Genomic DNA, 20,026 nt, shown 5'->3' with positions numbered 1-20,026 from the left:
GTGGATCAGAATTAAAAGCAGCCTGTTTCGGCTGTTATGTAAGGTTGGAGCTTTGAGGAGATTCAGACACAAGTCGAGAGCCTTTGGTGTTTGTCTGTCTCTGTGAAAAGGACCCATCATGGCTCCAGTTCCTGCCTGACAGCTGCAGGAGCTGAGCTGCAGCCGCATTTCTTTATTTTACACCAGAAACTGGTTTGTTTCTCTACTGAAATGAAAGGGGGAACACTGAACCTAAACACCTGAGACTGGGCCGGTAAAGCTAAAAGAAGCAGAACAACAGCTAAAAGGAGGAAAAACACTAGCTAGAAGGTAAAAACAGCTAAATGCAATTTAAAAGCTAAAAGTACCAAAATGCTTGCTAAATGCGCCAAAACACCAGCTGAAAGCTGGGAGTAGCAAATTTCTTGAAAAAGGTGTCAAATGGAAGAATACCAGGTAAAAGTAGCAAAATGCTTGCTAAAAGCTAAAAGTGGCAAGACACTAGCTGAAAGCTAGATGTAGCAAATTGCTAGAAAAAAGTGTCAAATGAATAGGTACCAGGTAAAAATAGCAAAATGTTAGCTAAAATACCAATATGCTAGGTGAAAGCTAAAAGTGGCAAGATACTAGCTAAAAGCATCATATTTATAGCTAATAGGTAAAGCTCAAAGCTAAAGGTCATTGTTTAGTAAAGCTAAAAACAATAAAAGCTTATTTGTTTTGTTTTGTTTTGAAGGAGTGCATCAGCCACCACCCTTCGTTCCAGCTTTAGACTAAGATCAGTTTATGTTGAGAAATGATGCTGTTGTGGCTGTTTTGGTCAAACCTTGTAAACAAAGTTACACACAATCTCATATGTTATTTGAGACATGTCACTCTCAGAGTGTATGTTGTGAATGAATGTCAGCTACTACCACATCAAATTTTAGCTCAGTATCTGTAAAACTGAGTTATTGCCATTTATATGTTTTATGTTGGAGCCTTTTTTTAAATCAGATTGACTCCAAACGTTAATAAATTGTAGATGTGCATCCAAAGATTACTTTACTTTTGAAGTTAAATGTTCATTTTTACCCACAATAAGTACATACTTTATCTTCCATCCTTATTGAACCTTGAGTTGTTTTTGATGTTGCACCTTCTGATAAAGTTTGTTTTTTATGCACTCAGGGATTCGATCATGGGACGTAGACCTAAAGTCCTGCAACCTGAGCGTCTTTCTCCAAGAATTCCTCTCCCATCACACGGCGTCTTTTAAAGGTGCAGGTAAGAAACTTGGTTTTACCTGGAACGATACTTCGTTCCCAGACACTCTGAACCTCCACAAAGCTCCACGTCTCCACGGTAACGCGCCAGCTCAGCTGCTTTGTGGTCACCGAGGAAGGAAGGAAGGAAAGTAGAGGCTCGGTCGGGCGATTGTTAAACATGGGTGGGCCCTCAGGACAGAAAACAAAAGAAACCTCCAACTAGTTGTGCCACCTTTATTTCCCTTTTTGCAGAGTATGTACGATTCATCTGTACACAGCTGAGAAGAGAAAGGCATTGAACTTATAGATTTTTATTCTAAGCAGCACATGACGGCTTTCAGAAAGGTTGTCTATACTAAATACTGCAGTAAATGTAAAGTGACGTGGTGAATTTTTATAAATGCATTTAACTGCCGTCTTGCCAAGATGTGGGGATCAATAGCACTTGATCCGTTACTGTAAATAAGCAGCTCAAAGCTGGGAGGAAGCATGAAACTTAAAGGAAACTTCTGATCATTTGTTCCCAATTTTTTATTTAAAAGATGTCAAATACAGAAGGTTTGATAGGTATAGCAGTATTTTATGGTATCAAAACATAATACAGCCCAGGACATACCTGGGTACTTATCAGGTATGTACCAAGTCTTTTAGATGCCTTATACTTAACAGGCTGGATTATACATTGGTACCCCTCAAGAAACAACTTGATTTAAGGGGCTTTGTGAATAGTTCATATATGTCAGTGTTAATTGGCTTAAATAACAAAAAACTAAACAAAAAATTTAAACAGTCAAAATTGGAGTAAAAACAAGTACAAAAAGCAGCAAATATTTTAAGGAAAAACTTTGTTTTTGATAGAAAAAGCTATAAAAAGTCCTAAAAACTAGTGCTTTAAAACACTTTTAAATATTACTAAAAGATTCAAAGTCCTTGAAAGCAAACTATAAATTGAAGACTTTTACACATCACAGTAGATTTGAAAGTTTGTTCAGTCATTGCAGTCACGTAACAAATCCTTGTGTAACAGAAGATCTAAAAACTTCCCATCATATTAAGGCCATTACTCTCAGGTCTGTGGCTTTAGACGCTCACCCAGTTCCCCTCAGACTGGATTTTCCCTGCAGACTGAATAAACTCGGCACATCCTCCTCACACAGCTCATCTGACTCAGCTGCTCTACTTTCTCCCTTCCTTTTCCTCACCGAGCCAATCCCACCCCCAGTTGTCGTACTTTCCTGTCGACTTTTTATGGTTCCCGCTCCAACGTTTGGCTCCTGTTCCCTGCAGCTCTGACTGTCGTCTCTCTGCTTCTCCTTTGCCTTCTGCCTGTCTGTCCTTCGCCGTCTCATCGTCTCCGGCTCTGCAGGGCAGAAGTGTCTTCGCCACTCGACCAAAGCGTTGGACACCCAGGTGCTGATCAGTCCGTCTCAGGAGTCGGCTCATACAGAGGTGAGGGCAGGCAGCTGACAGAACTGGATGTCAAACTGAGAAAAAAAAAATGTCATTTTGCTTTTCAGAAATTGTAATATTGGTTGTAATAACGCCTTGTCTCTTCAACCAACAGTCTATAACGATCAAAAGAGTAATTATATTCCTCAGCTAAAGAAGATTTTGATTTCTTTTCCCTCTTTTTAAATACATATCTTTAGCCTTTCTGTTTAAATCTTATTAGTGAAACTGAAAGAAACCCAGATTTTTCCATCTCTGCTCCACTGCCAGGTGTTGGCCCTGCTGTCCCGGGAATCGGCTCATAAGCTGTTGATCTTGGCCGGCCTGAGCACCGAGGACAGCGGAGACCTGCTGTTTCACAGAGGCCTGTTTTCACCAGAACATCTGAGGCAAATAATATCGGAGCAGGTACAATGTTCCACCCAGACAAAAACGTGCGGGAAAATGTTCCTGTGTTTGTTTTTTGTTTTTTGCGTCAGCTTGGAAAATAGAATTTTTAGCAAAAAGCATGCTTGTGAAAAAAAAGCGTGCAGATCTGAAGGCACAACTAACAAATGGAAAATAGATTATATGGACACAGAAAACATCCAACTATCTGACTATGGTGAGCAAACATGATAGAAAGGGGAGTATGTCTTGGTGATGACTCTCAGCTACAACCACACCAAGGTTAAACTGAGCTGAGTTATGGTCATTTCTGTGTTTGCTGAGGCTGAGTACCTGTCACTTGTAGCTTTACATCCAATAATTACTGTCTGAGAATTTGATTAAAATCAATCCAGTGATTCATGAGATACTTTGCCTGCTTTTGGCTTTTGTCAGCAGGCCAGAAATTGTTGAAATATCTTTATACTTGAACTTGCGTATATATACTAAAAAGCATGTCTTTTTTCAGTTTGAAGATAATGAGAGCTCTGCCTCCTGCCTCCCCCTCACCAAAACCCATCTGACTCTCAGCTGTCCCAACATCGGACATTGGAGGAAGATTCTCTTAGAAAACCCGCCCCTGAAGGGTCCTTTAACCCTCCAAATCAACCCCCCAGAGGTGCTGCCAGCCATGGAGTCTCTGGGAGAATTTACATCCCTCATCTCCGGGACCATTTGCCCCGCTTCCCCCTTTGACCTCCTGCTGCCTCCAACCACTGTGGGCTTCCTGAAACTGTCCCGCCCCTGCTGCTACGTGTTCCCTGCGGGCCGCGGCGACTGCGCTTTTTTCGCCGTCAATGGCTTCACGGTGCTGGTGGACGGGGGCTCAGACTCTCAGGCCTGCTTCTGGAAGCTGGTCCGCCACCTCGACAGAGTGGACGCAGTTTTGTTGACGCACATCGGCACAGAGAACCTCCCCGGCGCCGTATCTTTCTTGGAGAGGAAGGTAGCTGAGAAGGAGCTGAGTTCCGATATTAAAGGTAAGATAACTATCTCACAATGGGGGGGAGAATAAAGAACAGACGTTGTCATTTGTTTTAATGTCCTCGTTTCTGTTTGCACAGATGACTTGTCTAAGAGGCTTATCTCTCCAGAGCTTGGAGTTGTGTTCTTTAACGCACCGAGCAGATTGCAGGAGCATCAACATTCCTGTGAGTTCAGAAGACAAAGCTGAATGAAAACAAATATGACCACACACAATTGTGTTGAGGTTGTTTTTGGGCGTCTGTGGCTCAGTGGTTAGAGCAGTCATCCTTCAGTGACATAGCTAAAGGTTCGATTCCACCAGTAAGCTACATGTCAAAGTGTCTCTGGGCAAGACACTGAACTCCCCATTACCTCTGATGTGCTCCATTGGAGCATGAATGTGATCTGAAGCACTGATTAGACATCTCTACAAAGCTAATCTGAATAAATCATTCTCTGAAGAATGATTTATTCAGATTAGCTTTGTAGAGATGTAGTAGAGTGCTGTACAATTGTGTGTGTGGATGGGTAAACGAGGCCACAGATTGTGTTGTAAAGTGCTTTGAGTGGCCTGGTTGGCTAGAAAGGTGCTATGTAAGTGCAGTCTATTAACATTTCCTTTGTCCATAAATTTACAACCCTAATTCAGAAAAAGCTGGGACATTGTGTGAAACTGAAAAAAAAAAACAACAGAATGCCATGATTTACAAATTTCAAATCCAAAATTTATCAAAATTGAACATAGTAAATGTATCAAATGTTTAAACTAAGATGATTACCATTTTTTGGAAACAAAAAGAAAGCAACCGGCGCAAAAATCAATAATGAGAAACAGCTGGAGGATGATTTTGTAACTTATTAGACTAATTGTCAACAGGTCAGTAAGAGGACTCGGTATAAAATGAGCATTTTAGAGAGGCTGAATCTCTCAGAAGTAAAGATGGACAGAGGTTCACTGGTCTGCAAAAAACTGTCTAAAAATAGTGGAATATATTCAGAATAATGTTTCTTAATGGAAAATTGTGAAGACTGAATATCCCATCATCTACAGTTCATAATATCATCAACAGATTGAAAGAATCTGGATAAATCTCTGAGCTCCAAGGACAAGACTAAAAGTTACAGTGATGTTCTGGACATCACTGCATGGACTCAGGAACACTTCCACAGATCATTGTCTGTAAACACAGTTCACTGTACCATCCACTAATGCTGTCACCTTCTCTGGACCAAAGCTCATTTAAAATGCACTGAGGCAAAGTGGAAAACTGTTCTGTGGTCAGATGAATAAAGATGTAAAATTATTATTGGGAACCACAGACACCACTTCCTCTGTACTAAAGAGGAGAGGAACCATCCCACCTGTTAGCAGCACACAGTTTTAAAGCCTGCTGATATAGGGTGCATTAATGCATCAGAAAAGGCACCATAGTCAATGCAGGTTTTAGAATAGCATATACTCTTATCCAGAAGGCCATGCTAAATCACATACTGCATCCATTCCAGCAGCATGGCTTCTTAGTTTAAACATTTGAGGTGTGTACTATGTTACACTGTAAATAAAATCTGGGTTTATTTGCAAATCATTGCATTTTATTTTTATTGACATTAACATCTCAAATCTTTCGTGGTTATAGATTTAAACTTGCAGAAATCAAAGTAATTTGCATTATCACTCTTTTATAAGGTGAAGACGATGTGCTGAGGAGCACACAGCAGGCAGCTGTAACCCTTCAGCTGCTGAAGAAGTTAGACATCAAGCCGCAACCATTGTTTCGACCGCAGGGAGTGCCCATTAAGCCGCTGACCCTGTTCCAAAAGATGGGGGTGGGACAGCTGGATTTATACATCCTCAGTCCAGGGAAAAACAGCCAGGAGTACGAGACATTCATGCAGAACTGGCCTGATGGGATCTTATCATCGGCCAAAACCCAAAGTCTCCCTCTCACCGCCCTGGCCTCAGTCTCTGCCCTGCTCGTGTGGCACCCAGCGTGTCCTCAAGAGAAGGTGGTCAGGGTGCTGTTCCCAGGCGTAACTCCACAGGCAAAGCTTCTCCTGGGGCTGGAGAAGCTCAAGGGGCTGGACTTCCTTCAGAAACCAACAGTGACTACGGGAGACCTTGAACGGCTGGGGGAGGATAGGAAGGCCAAGAGGACAGATAGCCTGGACAGTAGCAGGTCACAAGGGAAGGAGGGATCACCCAAGTATGGGAAGGAACGAGGAGTTAGAGAAGAGGGAAAGGAAAAAGGAAAGACTTTAATTGGAGTTGGTGGGAGAGATACTGACAAAGCCAAAAGCAAGGAGACAGGTTTAAAACATAAAGCATCATTTTCAGAAAAAAATAGTTTAAAGAAAGGCGCAGGGAAGGGTGTAAAAAATGAGGAGAAGGCTGGTGATAAAGAGGAGAACAGTGGTAAAAGGACTGAACAGATGAAAAGGGATGGTGTTCCCTCGAAAGGAAAGAGTGAAAATAAAACAAAACCCAAAAAGGATGCGAAAAATGACTCTAAGACGGGAGAGAAGAAAACACAAAAACCACCCGCAAAGGAGGCAAACAATAGCAAGAAAGGACATGCAAACACTGAACTGCCAAATAACAAGTCAACAAATCAAAAAATTGCAGAGTCAGAAGTTCTTGTTCAGGAGAAAGCGAGTCAACAAAGGCAGACGGAGAACCACCGTGGCTCCAAAATGTCTACCCCTGAGGACATGACGGAGGATTTTCTCAGGCTCCGGCAGGAAAGTGAACAGGAAGAGGCACAGGTGGAAACAGCTGATAAAGAAAAACAGAGAAGCAGTGAGTTAGGAAATGTAAAGAGACTTGGAGATTTGAGAGAAGAGACATGCAATAAAACTGCTGAAAGATCCGGAGATGAAGCAGCAGGTAGTTCAGGGCTAATGGAACCGGAAGGTAGCGTTAGCCTAATGCAACATGTAGCTGGGACTGGTAAGAAAGCAGAAATAGACCCCAAGAAAAACCTTCCAGATGAGCCCGGTAAATCAAGTAGACCTGTAAAAGTTGTGGGATTTCCATCTCCTTTAAACAAGGCGTCCAAGATGGAAAGTACAGTCCAGTTAGACATAACTCCAACTGAGTACACGCTTCTGGACGGGGCTTTGAGAAACACCCCTCCCTCGCAGGCCTCTCCGGAGAACCAGGCCCCTAACAGCCCCGATGAGGAGACTGTGGAGCCGGTTTCCCCTGACTCACGTCCCAACAGTGCAGGCCACACTCCTTACTGTCTGTCCCCAGACGACGTGTGGTGCAACAGGACCGCTCTGAGCAGACTCCAGGCCCAGATGGGTAACCCAGATTCTGCTGATGCCTACGAGCCCAATGAGTCATCCCGGCAGAGTGAGGGCTACCCCAAAAGTGCTCCAGAAAACTGCACAAACTCTAAAGAGAAGCATCTCAGTTTTCTTTCTTTGGGTGCATTCAGAGATGGATCTTCAGAGCCCTCCCCCTCTGTGACCACCACTACCACCACACATTCGTTGCCAGCTGAAGTGAGCTCGCCTCAGTCCACAGAAGTAGATGAGTCACTGTCCATGTCCTTTGAGCAAGGACCGACCACTGTGAGCCAGAGAGAAGGAGACGACAGTGTTTATCACTCCCACTCGAACGGAGGTTATTTTGTGGGAATGCCATTACAAGTGAAGAAGCCACCCAGATCTTTGGGTCAGAGTTCAGAGATGGGGAGACCTTTAGCACCTAACACGCTGCATTTTGAGGCATCGGCTCACGACGTGGACCTGTGTTTGGTTTCTCCGTGCGAGTTCAAGCATTTCAAGCAGCCCGACTCCAGCTCAGGCGCCAGCGATTCCTCCAGAGGAGCCTTTGCCTCAAATCACCACGGCAACAACAACAACAACCCCAAGGACCGGTCACCCAGCGAATCAAATGCCCCCGCCTGCACTGAGGACTGCCCGTCCACCACAGCAGATGGAGTGCTGGACTCGGACTCGGACGAGTCATGTAGCGACCCATCCAACTCCCCGTGCGACCACAACAGCAGTCAGGCCCTGCCCCCCGACCCCCTTCCGGCCCCTCTCAGAGACAGTCCGCCCCTGCCGCCCCACCCTGACACCTCCATGCCCATTCCTCAGTCGGACTCTGAAGCTCATGAGAAGAGAGCAAAAGTCACAGGAAGCAGAGCCAAAAAAATGTCAGCGGTGAGTATTTTAGTTTTATAAGCATGTATAATGTCATTTAGCACACTTGAATGCTGAATGAAAGTAATCTTCACAGTGAAAAATATTCTGTTGACTTAGTTGATTCTTTTTCATTATTTGGAAAATAAATCAGTCCTAATGTCATGTCAGACACTCATCTGAATGAATAATAACACTGGATTTGTACCCAAATCACCAGGTTATCGACGGCCCCTTAAAATCAGGCTCAGGAAAGAACCGGACCGGGAGCCAAAGTGGACTAATCAAAGGGAATCTTACCCGTGCGCCTCCCTCCAGCGCTCGTTCAGCACCAGCAAAATCCACACCCAGTCCAGGTACGTGAAACTGGCGTTCTTTCCGTCTTTCTCCGGTATGCCTCACCTTTGTTTGGATGTCAGTTCAATCACAAATGTGTCTGCCTCAGGCTCTAAGGCTACCCCTGGTGGTGAAGTCGGTGTGTACGTAGACCTGGCGTATATTCCCTCTGGATCCTCGTCTCCCACAGTCACTGTGGACTTCTTCAGGTGTATTCGCTCCTCTTGCTACATCATCAGCGGCAACAGTCCGGAGCGGGAGGAGCTGATGAGGCAAACTCTGGATGCTCTGCTGGATGGCAAAACATCCTGGCCGGACACTATGCAGGTAGAAATACTCAAACTTATAGATTCATGCACAATGTCCACAGCTATCGTCAAATGGCAAGCTGCTCATACAGAACTTCACTGTACAAAGCCACATCACAAAACTTGGGCAGATGTAGGCAAACAGGGAAAATATGAGTTGTTATAAAGAAATTTCGAGAGACTAGCTTAAAACTTGTTTAATCTGCTTTTTTTGCGCACGGCTCAAATGTAGACTATAAGCACGTTCTTTGTGTACACTCTCTAAATACAGAAAGGACCTAGATACAGGAAAGCAAGTCAAAGCACAGGGCAGCAGCCAATAATGCAAATAAAACAGGGTGAATCTACAAAAAGCCAGACCAAATTATTACAAAAAAGGGAAAAGAACAAAATTACCAACATGTAGGGGACTCAGCTACGGTCACACCAGATTTTACCTAAATATCTGTAAAATTGACTGAGTTATAACCATTTTTATGTTTCCTAAAGTTAATAAGCTGTGGCAGCCATCTTGAATCGGGCTAACTCCAAAAGTTAATCAGTTGTAAGTGGGCAATAAAAAATGTCAAAGCTAAAGCAGAAAAAAGAGGCTATGATTATGGGCTAATATGTTACTGTACATGGAGCAGAAATCAACAAATAAAATGTAGGAAAGAAAAAATTAACTATTTGAACCCTGGTGGGAAAGCTATAGTAAAAAAAGAGAATCTAAGTGGAATATGAAAGAAAAAAGCATGAAGAGAATTCAACAAGAAGTGGCAAACAAATCAGTGTTCTTAAAATAAACTTTAACATGAAACATGCTTGTGATTTAGCAGTAATGCTCTACTATTGTAATAATATGTGCCCCCATTAGTTTTAGAGAAGGACTTAGTGCCCTTTTGTGTCCAGGTGACGGTGATCCCCACCTTCGAGTCGATGTCGATGCAGGGGTGGTACCAGCAGACTCTGGACAGGCAGCGGGAGCTGAGCATCACCGTCCTGGGGTCGAACAGCACGGTCGCCATGCAGGACGAGACCTTTCCTGCCTGCAAGATTGAATTCTGAGGCAGACTGAGACATCGTCCAGCATGGGGAAGTGAACTGAAATATGCTTAAAAAAGTGGAAAAAAAAATAATAAAAAGAATGGAGGGAGTTAGAAACGGACATTATGGGGAACTGTCCCACTCTTTTCTGCATGTACACGACTGAGTAGATGTGAGGCGTTTAACGCACCCTCTTTTGAGCTGCTTTTGTAGGTGGGGATGACGCGTCTCTTTGGGGGAATACTGCATGCTTTTCTCACCAGTGACCCCGTGCAGAAAGGAAGAGGAGATAAAACTGACTGCGAGGGAGGGGTGTCAGCCTGTAAACACGTAGAGTCACATGAAAACTGAAGCTGTAGATCATTGAAAGACTGTTAAAGACTGTAAGCTCACACTAAAGTGTGGTCTGAGTTTGCTTCCTCTTTTGCAACATTTAACCATCAATATGAAAAGAATTGTAAAGGTAAAAATCATTGTTTTGTATTTGGTTTTCAAAATTACACTAGTTGGGAGCAAAACATGATATAGCCTGCTACGTACCCAGAATGTTATGGGTACGCTTTTCCCTGTAAGTACCTGGTACAAACCTTGTAAGTACTCAGCATGTGCCCTGTAAATACTTGGTAAATATCCAGCTAGTACCCGGTACATACCTTTTGTAGCTTACAAGATATGTACCTAATACATTACAGCTACTTACTAGGTGAGGACCCACTAAGTATGCTGTAAGTTAAAGTACAAATCCTGTAAGTACCATGAAAGTACCCAATATGTACCCTGTAAATACCTGGTAAGTACTCGGTTTGTACCATCTAAATATTCTGTAAGTACCCATTACATACCCTGTAAATACCAGGTACATACCTTGTAAGTACCTGGTATGTACCTTGTATGTACTGGGAAAGTCCATACTTGGTAAATACCAGGTATTATTATACATATTAATACCAGATACCAAATAGGTATCAGATATGGGCTGAATAAATACTTAGTATGTACATAGTATGTATCTGGGATAAGTTCCAGGTACATTCCTGGTATGTACCTTGAAAGTACCTGGTACATACATACTTTGTAAGTACCTGGTACAAACTCAGTAAGTACCCAGTTTGTACTAGGTACATGCCTAGTAACTACCAGGTAAGTATCAGGTACATACCCAGTACCTACCTAGTAAATACCCATTAGTACCTGGTAATAACCTGGCACTTAGCCGAGGTAAGTCTCAGGTATGTACAGACACATACCTGGTAAGTATTTGGCAAATACCTGGTTTGTACCAGGTGTGTACCTGGTAGGTACTGGGCTGTATCATGTACTGCTACTGACTCGTTTATTTAAAACTGAATTGAACATTTTATTTTGAAAGAGTTCCCAGTTTGTGGTCAGGTGTTTGTTGTGAGGCAGGCTGTGCTGTAGCTGCTTTTAAAGGTCTTGTGTCACTGTGGCCTTCATGTCAAGATTTTTACTCGGCAAACAGACTGACAGACACTTTTTGACTTCCTGTCAGCCACCAGCAAGCGATAATGGCTTAATCTGAGGGATTAGATTATTGTATTACATTCAACGGCATTACAGCAATTGTGTTATTGAAACTATTCCTGCAATTGTAATCTAAAAATAGTGCTTATAGTCATGCAAATCAGGAACCAGGCTTTTAAATAGCTTTTGTAAGAATAAAAAGGCACGTTGTGTTTCGTTAAATACCATTGCAAGAGTGTGAACATGCAGTAATTACAAAGTGTGGTTTAGACAATATGTTTTGCACCGTGTTACATCACAGATAGGTCACCGAGTTAACTGCTAGCTGTAAATAAGAGCTGAAAAACCTGATTGTATTTATGTGGCAAAGTAATACTGAAACTAGAAGTGAAAGAACTGCTGAGATCAAGGTGTCAATGGTAGTCATAAAACTTTGTCATCCACGGTCTAGGGTTATCCAGTCCTAACGGCATTTTTATTTTCATATTGTTGCAACTTGTTTGAACTCCTCCTTGAACAATAGGCCTATTTGACGGCAGACTTTTTGACCTGAGGGAGAATGAAAAGCACAGGCGTAGTAATGAGAGCAACTCTTATTAATACACCTGTGCTCCCAAGTCAAAATCTCTGCCGTGAAATGGGCCTATTCAAGTAATAGAACTAGTGATTGGGAAAAAAAGAAAGTTTATTTAAGATGTTTTTCCACCTGATTTGTTAGCATAACTGAAACATGCAATATTGCTTTTTATCAAGAGTTTATCTTTAAAAAATCCAGCTTATTGGCTATAATTTTCTTGTTATTTATTCTAAATATCATAGATATATAGAATTAACTTTATTAAATGTACTGGATTGTATTTTACCATCTCCAGATGCATTTTACCATCTTTTTTTTATATTTTAATCATTATATTCCTGACTGGATATCCATGACAGGATGTCATTGTGAGATATGTGAACGTCTTGTCTGTTTTCTCTTTGTTTTATACAAATATGCATGTGGCACAGAGTTTTCTTCATACCAAAGCGTGACAAATCACAGCTGATTTTCCTCTGAGCCTGAATGTTGCCTCCACAATCACAGAAACAACATTGAAAAAAAAAAATCATCCTCCTAGATTTGCACAATTCTTGAGAGAAGTAGTTGAAAATTATGCAACCATTTGATTTTTCTGACTGTCAGAAATTCACGACAAACCTAATATTTCACTTCAGCCCTCTTTTCTGTAGTCATAGGAAACAGCTACTTGAACCGCACCATAATTGTTCAAATGTATGTGTGTGTCCTGCATATTTAAAAAAAAAAAACATGTTCTGTATGTTGTTACATTCATGATATTCATGAAGAAAGGGAGCAAAGCACTGTGGGAGAACAGAAACAGACCGGGGTGGTCAGGTGAAAAGCGTCTACTTTTTAATGTTTGTGAGTGTTTAGAGAAATGACGTCAAACTGTTGTGGTGTCGGGAAAAATGCAAGAATAAAGAATGTGCAGCACAATATGAAGTTGTCGAGAGAATCTTGTATATTTAAATGATCAAGCAAGATTGGTGAATGTTGAATTAAACTATGAGTGTCACATTAAGCTGACTTAGTTTTATTTTTTTATGCTTTTTTATTTTTTAAGACATGCAGTTTGGAAACAGTTTGACTCTTTGGCTTTTAATGCTTTTAGTTTTGAAAATATGATGGAATTAGGAGTAAACCCACGCCTTCACGGGGAGAACATGTAAACACCACTCAGAAAGACCCCAGCCCGGGAGGCAACACTGCAACCATCTCGCTGGGAGGCGACATCTCCAACCACTGCACCACCGTGCTGCCTGAATAATTTCTTAATGAATGGAATAAGAGTAAAACTCCAAAGCACCGCAGCTCAATTTCACCCCTAAATGAATACAACTGGTCACAACCCATATTGTCTGATTGTTATTGATTGTTCTTACTGCTTTTCTGATTTTGGTTTCGTACAGTGGTGTCCAATCCCGGTTCTTCTCTGCTGTGACACACCTGATTTGACTGACTGTGTGATTAACAGGCTTCTGCAGAACTTGGAGACCTGCTGAAGAGCAGAGAAACATCTAAAACATGCAGAATAATGGTCCTCCAGGACCAGGATTGGACACCACTGTTTTAGTATGATCTCTTGTGTTCGGTTTGGTTTCTCCTTTGTGCCATCAGTCGGTACTTTTCCACTGTCAGCCTGCCATGCCCATCTACACCAGTCCCTTATCAGCATTAGTCACCTGTTGCCACTCTCTTCAATTAACCCCAGCCTTTTTAAGTCTTCTATGCCAGGTCACCTTAAATCTGCCATTGATGTGCTTTCATGCCATGTCAGGGTCTCCTCTGGGTCATCTCCTTGTATTGTCTGGACGTTTTGCTGCCATGACAGCTTTTTATTGTTTTCTTGTTGAATCTTCAAGTTCCTCAAGTGCTCAAGTTCTTTATGACAGTCTGAATTCCTGGCTCCACTCCTAGAAAACCTGCCAAACATGACTGAAAGAAGTGGGATGGGTCTACAATAAAACCTCTTTTACTGCAGTGCCTGAAGCCACTTTCATAAGCTCAAGGAACAAAGGCACACAGTGATCCACAGCAGCCTGCTGTTTACCTACAAATCTGTATTTTCTGCAGGTGAGTTTGATACCATTTATCTGAAACTGTTGAGACCTTCAATCTCTTTATTCATTAAAAATTGTTATCATCCACTGTCGAAAGGTGAACGTGTACAATAACATATTTGCTAGTGTGTGTTCATGTCTGTCTGTTAGCAAAACATCTCATGAACCACTAGATGGATTTTAATGAAACTTTCAGGAAGTAATCACTGGATGTACGTCTACAACTGATTATCTTTTGGAGGTAACCAAATTCAAGATGGCCACCACAGCTATGCAACTTTGGCCAATTCAAAAATGTCTGTAACTCCATCAATTTTGCAGATATTGAGCTAAAATTAAATGTGGTAGTAGCTGAGAGTCAATCACAACACATACTCTGATCAAAAACTCCTCTTCCAACGCTTCGAGATAACGTGCATAATGTTGTTTTCAAGGTTTGACAAACAGCCAAAATTCTGTCGTTTCTCATTCCTCGCTGACATTGCTTTCATTTTCTTGAAGTAAAATGAAAGCAGAAAGGCGTCTGTCACTTACCTTTCGACTGTGTATTCAGTTGTCCAATTCTAAACAAAGGATCAAGCAATTATTAGAGCTGAAGAAAGTCCTGTTGTGTAATAACAAGATCGAACCCTTGGGCAGAGCAGGGAAAAGCTGAACAGGTTAATGAGTAGACAAGGCATGACAAAGTTTGACTGGGGCGGTGAAGGATTGTCAAAAGTTGCTGAAGTGGCTGAGACTAGAGTTGTTAGGATTCCTCTTGGAAGGGGGGTGTACAGATGGGGACTAAAGTCGGTGAGAGTAAGAGAAAACTGAAGAAGGGGTGCTGGAAGTGTGGAGGCAGGTTTGGCAGAAGGGTGGAAGTGATAAATCCTGGAATCACTGGAACAGAGAGCACAGTAGACAAATGGATTCTGGAGACCCTGAACAGACAAAGTTCACTCAGAGGAACGAATAAGGCCTGAAAGACACCGCAGAGGTAACTGGCAGCGTTTGGCTAGAAAGAAAATATACAGCAGCAGAGGATCAGCCAGTCGTGCCCTGCTGAAACACACTGAAACAACTACGAGACAAAAGGAAAGCGAAACAAAAAGAACCAAGTAGAACTGCACATTACAAAACGAATCCAGTCTGTTATAACAATCCATCAAAACTGCACAAGATTTGAAGTCTTCTCAGATTTGGCATTTAATATATAATGTTTTTGTACTTCTTAAAATAGGAAGTTTAAATAATTTGTTATTGACCGCTGTCTCCTCACGTTTTATTCAGTCTCCACACTGCAGCATAAATTTTCTGTGTAAAAACAAACAGTTTGCTGTGTCGTCCCCAGGTGACGTCTGCTCTCCATCATGTCAGCGGTCACATGCAGGCTGTCCAACGACCAGGAGAACAAACTGCTGTCTCTCTTCGGTCACGTCAGACTCCACCTGCTCTACAAAGCCAGCATCCACGGTTACACAGCTGCTGCCTTCCACGCTCGCTGTGACAGACAGGGCCCCACTGTCGCTGTAGCTTACAACGCCGCCGGCTTTGTCTTCGGGGGCTACACCTCCAAGGACTACACCCAGAGCGGGCAGCCTGTCCCTGATGGGGAGGCTTTCCTTTACAGCATCAGTGCTGAGAGAAATAAACCACTGCGGGTTGCAGGCATCAGTGGGCAGCCTGCTTTCACAGATGCAAGGACTGGCCCACATTTTGGTGCTTTGGAGTTTCTGTGTGGTGACCAGCCTGCAGTGCAGTCCAATCCAGGCACAGGCTTCAACTTTGAGGCTGCAGAGATCCACGGAAATGACTTGGTGCTGACTGAGTTTGAGGTGTATCGAGTTGAAGGTGGGCACTGTTTTAAAAAAAAAAAAAAAAAAAAAAAGAAGAAAGAAAACCACATGATATTAGACTTTCAATTTTTATTCTAAATTTGGTGTTTTAAAATTGTAATTTAATAGTTTTTTTGTTTACATTTAGGCTTGGGGAATTTCCTGGCAAAGCCCTGGAGAAACATCCAGTGGACAGCTGAGTACGTAAAGCTGACATATTTAATTGATTTCTTTAAAGTTTTGAATATTAAAGTTGCGTTTATCTTTTCTTCCTATTAACTTATTTACCTCCAGAGAGCCAAACTTTCTTGCAAACTTTAATTTTTGGCATCTTTTCCAACAAAATTACACACACTTTATTATAAATTTCAGATCAAAAACCAGTTTTATTATCAATTAAAAAAAAATCATCTGAAATTTGTTTGGTTCTCGCAATCTTTAAATCTGTGAGAAGTGTAAAATGTAAATAAAAAAACAATGCAATAATTTGCAAATCTCATAAACTCATATATTCACATTGGAACATCGGCATGTCATCTAAAAACTGTGAAACAAATTCAGAATAATGTTCCTCAATGGAATATTGTGAAGACTTTGAATATCCCATCATCAACAGTTCATAATATCATCAAAACATTTAAAGAATCTGGAGAAATCTCTGAACTCAAAGAACAAATGGTTTGCACTTGCGCTTTATCAAGTCCAAGAACCCCAAAGCACTTCACACTACAGTCAGTCATTCATCCATTCATTCACACACTGATGGTGGTGAGCTACATTGTAGCCACAGCTGCTCTGGGGCGGGCTGACAGAAGTGAGGCAGCCATTACACTGGCGCCACCGCGGTCAAGACTGAAAGTCAGTATTGAATGTCTGTGCTCTTCAGGCCCTCAGGGGCCACTGCTTTAAAAACAGATCTGATTCTGTTCTGGACATCACTGCATGGACTCAGGAACACTTCCTGTAAACACAGCTCACTGTACCATCCACTAATGCTGCTTAAAGCTCTATCAGGCAAAGAAGAAGCCAGATGTGAACACCATCCAGAAACTCTGCTGTCTTCTCTGGACCAAAGCTCATTTATAATGGACTGAGGGACAGAGGAGAACTGATCTGTGGTCAGAGGAACCAAATTTTAAATTCTTTTGGAAACCATGGGCACCACATCCTTTGTACTAAAGAGGAGAGGGACCATCCAGCCTGTTATCAGTACTCAGTTAAAAACCTTGCCTCTCTTGATGGTATAGGGGTACATAAGTACCTCTGGAATGGGCAGCTTACACATCTGGCAAGGCACCATCAGTGCAGAAAAGTATATCCAGGTTTTAGAACAACATATTCTCCCATTCAGACTCGTGTCTTTCTCAGGGAAGGCTTTATATTTCATCAAGACAATGTTAAACCTCAGACTGCATCATTCCAGCAGCATGGCTTCATAGTAGAAGAGTCCAGGAGCTGAACTGACCTGCCTGCAGTCCAGACCTCTCACCAGCAAAGACTCAGGACTGTTGAGCAGCTAGAATCCTCCATCAGAGCAGAATGGGACAACATTCCCTCTAAAACCTCCAGCAGCTGCTCTCCTCAGTTCCTAGATGTTTTTGTATGTCTGTATAAATAAATAAAATATTCAAGCATGTGTATATATATATATATTTTTTTTTTGTTGCTTTTTTATAGGAATAGGAAAAAGCTGATGACATCCATCAAGAGCTATAAACCTGACATCAAAACGGTGACTCAAGCCCGGGTGTTGTTGGTGGGTGCCGTTGGGGCTGGCAAGTCCAGCTTTTTCAACTCCGTCAACTCAGCTTTTCGGGGCAACATGACCTGCCAGGCCATCTCTGGAACGGCAGGGACAAGTGTGACCTCTCAGGTAACAAACAAAGTTTTACATTCTTTGATCATTTGTTCAGAATATGGATGAGAATTTTGCTTAATCGGAAATATCAAAGTTCAAGTGCGGGATTACCTGCCAAAACAACGACCAAAAAACAGTAGAATATCATGTCTCTAAAGCTGACTTTGCCTGTTTAGTTATGTAGCCTGTTTTTTATCTTTTCACGTCCATTTTCTAGTATCGCACTTACAACATCAAGTTGGGGCGAGGTGGTGAAACCATTCCTCTGATCCTCTGTGACACAATGGGACTGGAGGAAGACGCTGATGCTGGTTTGAACACCGATGACATACTCAACATCTTTAAAGGTCACATCAAGGATCGCTGCCAGGTCTTTAAACAGCAACTTTTCTCTTATCTCATATCGGTTACTGACTATTTCCTAACAAACGATTTCTTTGCCCTTCAGTTCAGCCCCTGTTCACCAGTCCTGGAAGATTCTCCTGGCTACAAGAAGCACGCGACTCTGAATGACAAGATTCACTGCGTGGCTTACGTAGTCGACACATGCAATGTGTCTCTCCTCAGTGAAAAAATGCTGAACAAGTTCATGGCCATCCGGAGGAAGGCCAACCAGATGGGTTAGCAGTAAAACATTATATATTTTAGAATGCAGTCTTTAACATTAATTTAACTTCAAACTTTTTTAAAAATGTCATCACCTTAGTTTCTAATTTATAGTGCAAAATAAAACCAGTTCACGTGTTTTTGTGTGCTAACATGTTTGCCAAACTATAGATGTTCTGTAAGGAGTGTCAGTATATTTTCATCCTTAATTCTTTTCTGTTGTATTTTCATTGTGTTTTGACAGGAATCCCTCAGATTATCTTGATGACCAAAGTAGATGAAGCCTGCCTACATGTGGCAGAAGACTTAAAGAATGTGTATCGAAGTGTTTACATCCACAAGAAGGTACAGCTTTTATAGCCTCTTACTATATTACATGGAAACCTGTTAAGATGGCAAATTAATCTTTGGACTTTTGTCCGACTTCCTTCCAGGCCCGTCAGCTGAGTGAGTCTCTGGGCATCCCGTTGGCTTACGTGCTGCCTGTGAAAAACTACTGCGAGGAGCTGGAACCGAACCTGGACACTGACATTCTGCTGTTCATGGCCTTGGAGCAAATGCTCAACTATGCAGACAGCTTTTTCGAGAACCAAGTCACAGATGATCAAGATGTCGGAGTCCAGCAGGACCCGTACAGATCTAACGATCACACCGGCAGGGTTGTGTCACATGAAGTTGTTTAAAATTTGACCAAGATGTGAGGCTACTGGTCAGATATAGGGTACTGTCCAGATATTCGGGTGCTTTAGATGTTTTGATTTATAACCATTGAGGAGGTGTTCAGCCATATGAAGCACTATCTCCAAAAACAAGCAACACAAGTGTCCTGCAGCATCTTTACTGAACACTTGTACAATACTGTTTCTCATAAAATGACTCAATCAATAATGCTACATGCTAGTTTCATTTCAGTAAGTGACTGATACTGATTTTTAACACCTTTTGATGAAACCAAATAAAGTATTCTTTTTATTTCCCCCAGAATCTTATGTATGTATTTAAGCTCTTTGAGGTAAATATTGGAATCAGTAAAGCATATAGCACCATGCTTCAGGCAGATCAGTTCAGCTCCTGGACTCTTCTACTATGAAGCCATGCTGCAGAAATGGATGCAGTCTTTAGTAGTTTTGCTTAAATTTGCTTTCATTTGGGGCATTTGATTTTCTAAAACCTGTATATAGTTTTCTGCATTGTTGGTGCCTTTCCAGATGTGTAAGCTGCCCAGGCCAGAAGCAATAATGCACCCCCATACCATCAGAGAAACTGGCTTTTGAACTGTCCGCTGATAACAAGCAGATGTTCCCTCTCCTCTTTAGTATGGAGGACGTGACATCCAGGGTTACCAAAATTTATTTTGAATTTTAATTCCTCTGACCACAGAACAGTTTTCCATTTTGCGTCAGTTCATTTTAAATGTGCTTTGGAACTGAAGATGGTAGCATTTCTGGATGATGTTCACATCTGGCTTCTTCTATGCATACTGTGCAGTTTTACAGACTGGTGAACCTCTGCCCATCTTTACCTCTGGGAGATTAAGCCTCTCTAAAATGCTGTTTTTATACCCAGTCCTCTTTCTGACCTGTTGCCAATTAAGGTAATTAGTTGCAAAATGCTCCTCCAACTGTTTCTTATTCATATCACTTAACTTTTAAAGCCTTTGTTGCCCCTGCTCCAACTTTTTTGAGACATGTTGCTGCCATAAAACTCAAAATTACCTTTTTCAAAAGTGGTACAATTTCTCTGTTTATACATTTG

The 20,026-nt window shown here is 41.9% G+C and overlaps 2 protein-coding genes across 2 annotated transcripts in view; both read left to right on the top strand.

The window, feature by feature from the left end:
• LOC108236083 (microtubule-associated protein 1S) overlaps positions 1-12,954 on the top strand; it is a 13,329-nt gene extending 375 nt beyond the window's left edge. The window contains exons 2-10 of the mRNA XM_017416533.1: positions 1,150-1,245; positions 2,593-2,675; positions 2,946-3,083; positions 3,571-4,081; positions 4,166-4,252; positions 5,755-8,240; positions 8,440-8,575; positions 8,665-8,882; positions 9,755-12,954. Of these exons, the coding sequence (XP_017272022.1) occupies positions 1,150-1,245; positions 2,593-2,675; positions 2,946-3,083; positions 3,571-4,081; positions 4,166-4,252; positions 5,755-8,240; positions 8,440-8,575; positions 8,665-8,882; positions 9,755-9,910 (3,911 nt within the window). The 3' untranslated portion in view covers positions 9,911-12,954. The remainder of the gene's footprint in view (positions 1-1,149; positions 1,246-2,592; positions 2,676-2,945; positions 3,084-3,570; positions 4,082-4,165; positions 4,253-5,754; positions 8,241-8,439; positions 8,576-8,664; positions 8,883-9,754) is intronic.
• A 741-nt stretch (positions 12,955-13,695) lies between these two features.
• Positions 13,696-19,255, top strand: LOC108236092 (interferon-induced protein 44-like). Its single transcript, XM_017416545.3, has 8 exons — positions 13,696-14,006; positions 15,324-15,823; positions 15,956-16,007; positions 17,485-17,680; positions 17,883-18,035; positions 18,114-18,285; positions 18,516-18,616; positions 18,706-19,255. The coding sequence occupies exons 2-8, from the start codon at positions 15,343-15,345 to the stop codon at positions 18,952-18,954; spliced, it is 1,404 nt and encodes a 467-aa protein (XP_017272034.1). The 5' UTR covers positions 13,696-14,006; positions 15,324-15,342; the 3' UTR covers positions 18,955-19,255.
• Positions 19,256-20,026: the final 771 nt, after the last annotated feature.

This window comes from Kryptolebias marmoratus, linkage group LG10, assembly GCF_001649575.2.
Source record: "Kryptolebias marmoratus isolate JLee-2015 linkage group LG10, ASM164957v2, whole genome shotgun sequence".
Classification (NCBI taxonomy): domain Eukaryota; kingdom Metazoa; phylum Chordata; class Actinopteri; order Cyprinodontiformes; family Rivulidae; genus Kryptolebias; species Kryptolebias marmoratus.
The sequence above is the reverse complement of the archived record's forward strand: the minus strand, read 5'-3'. Positions and strand labels throughout refer to the sequence as shown.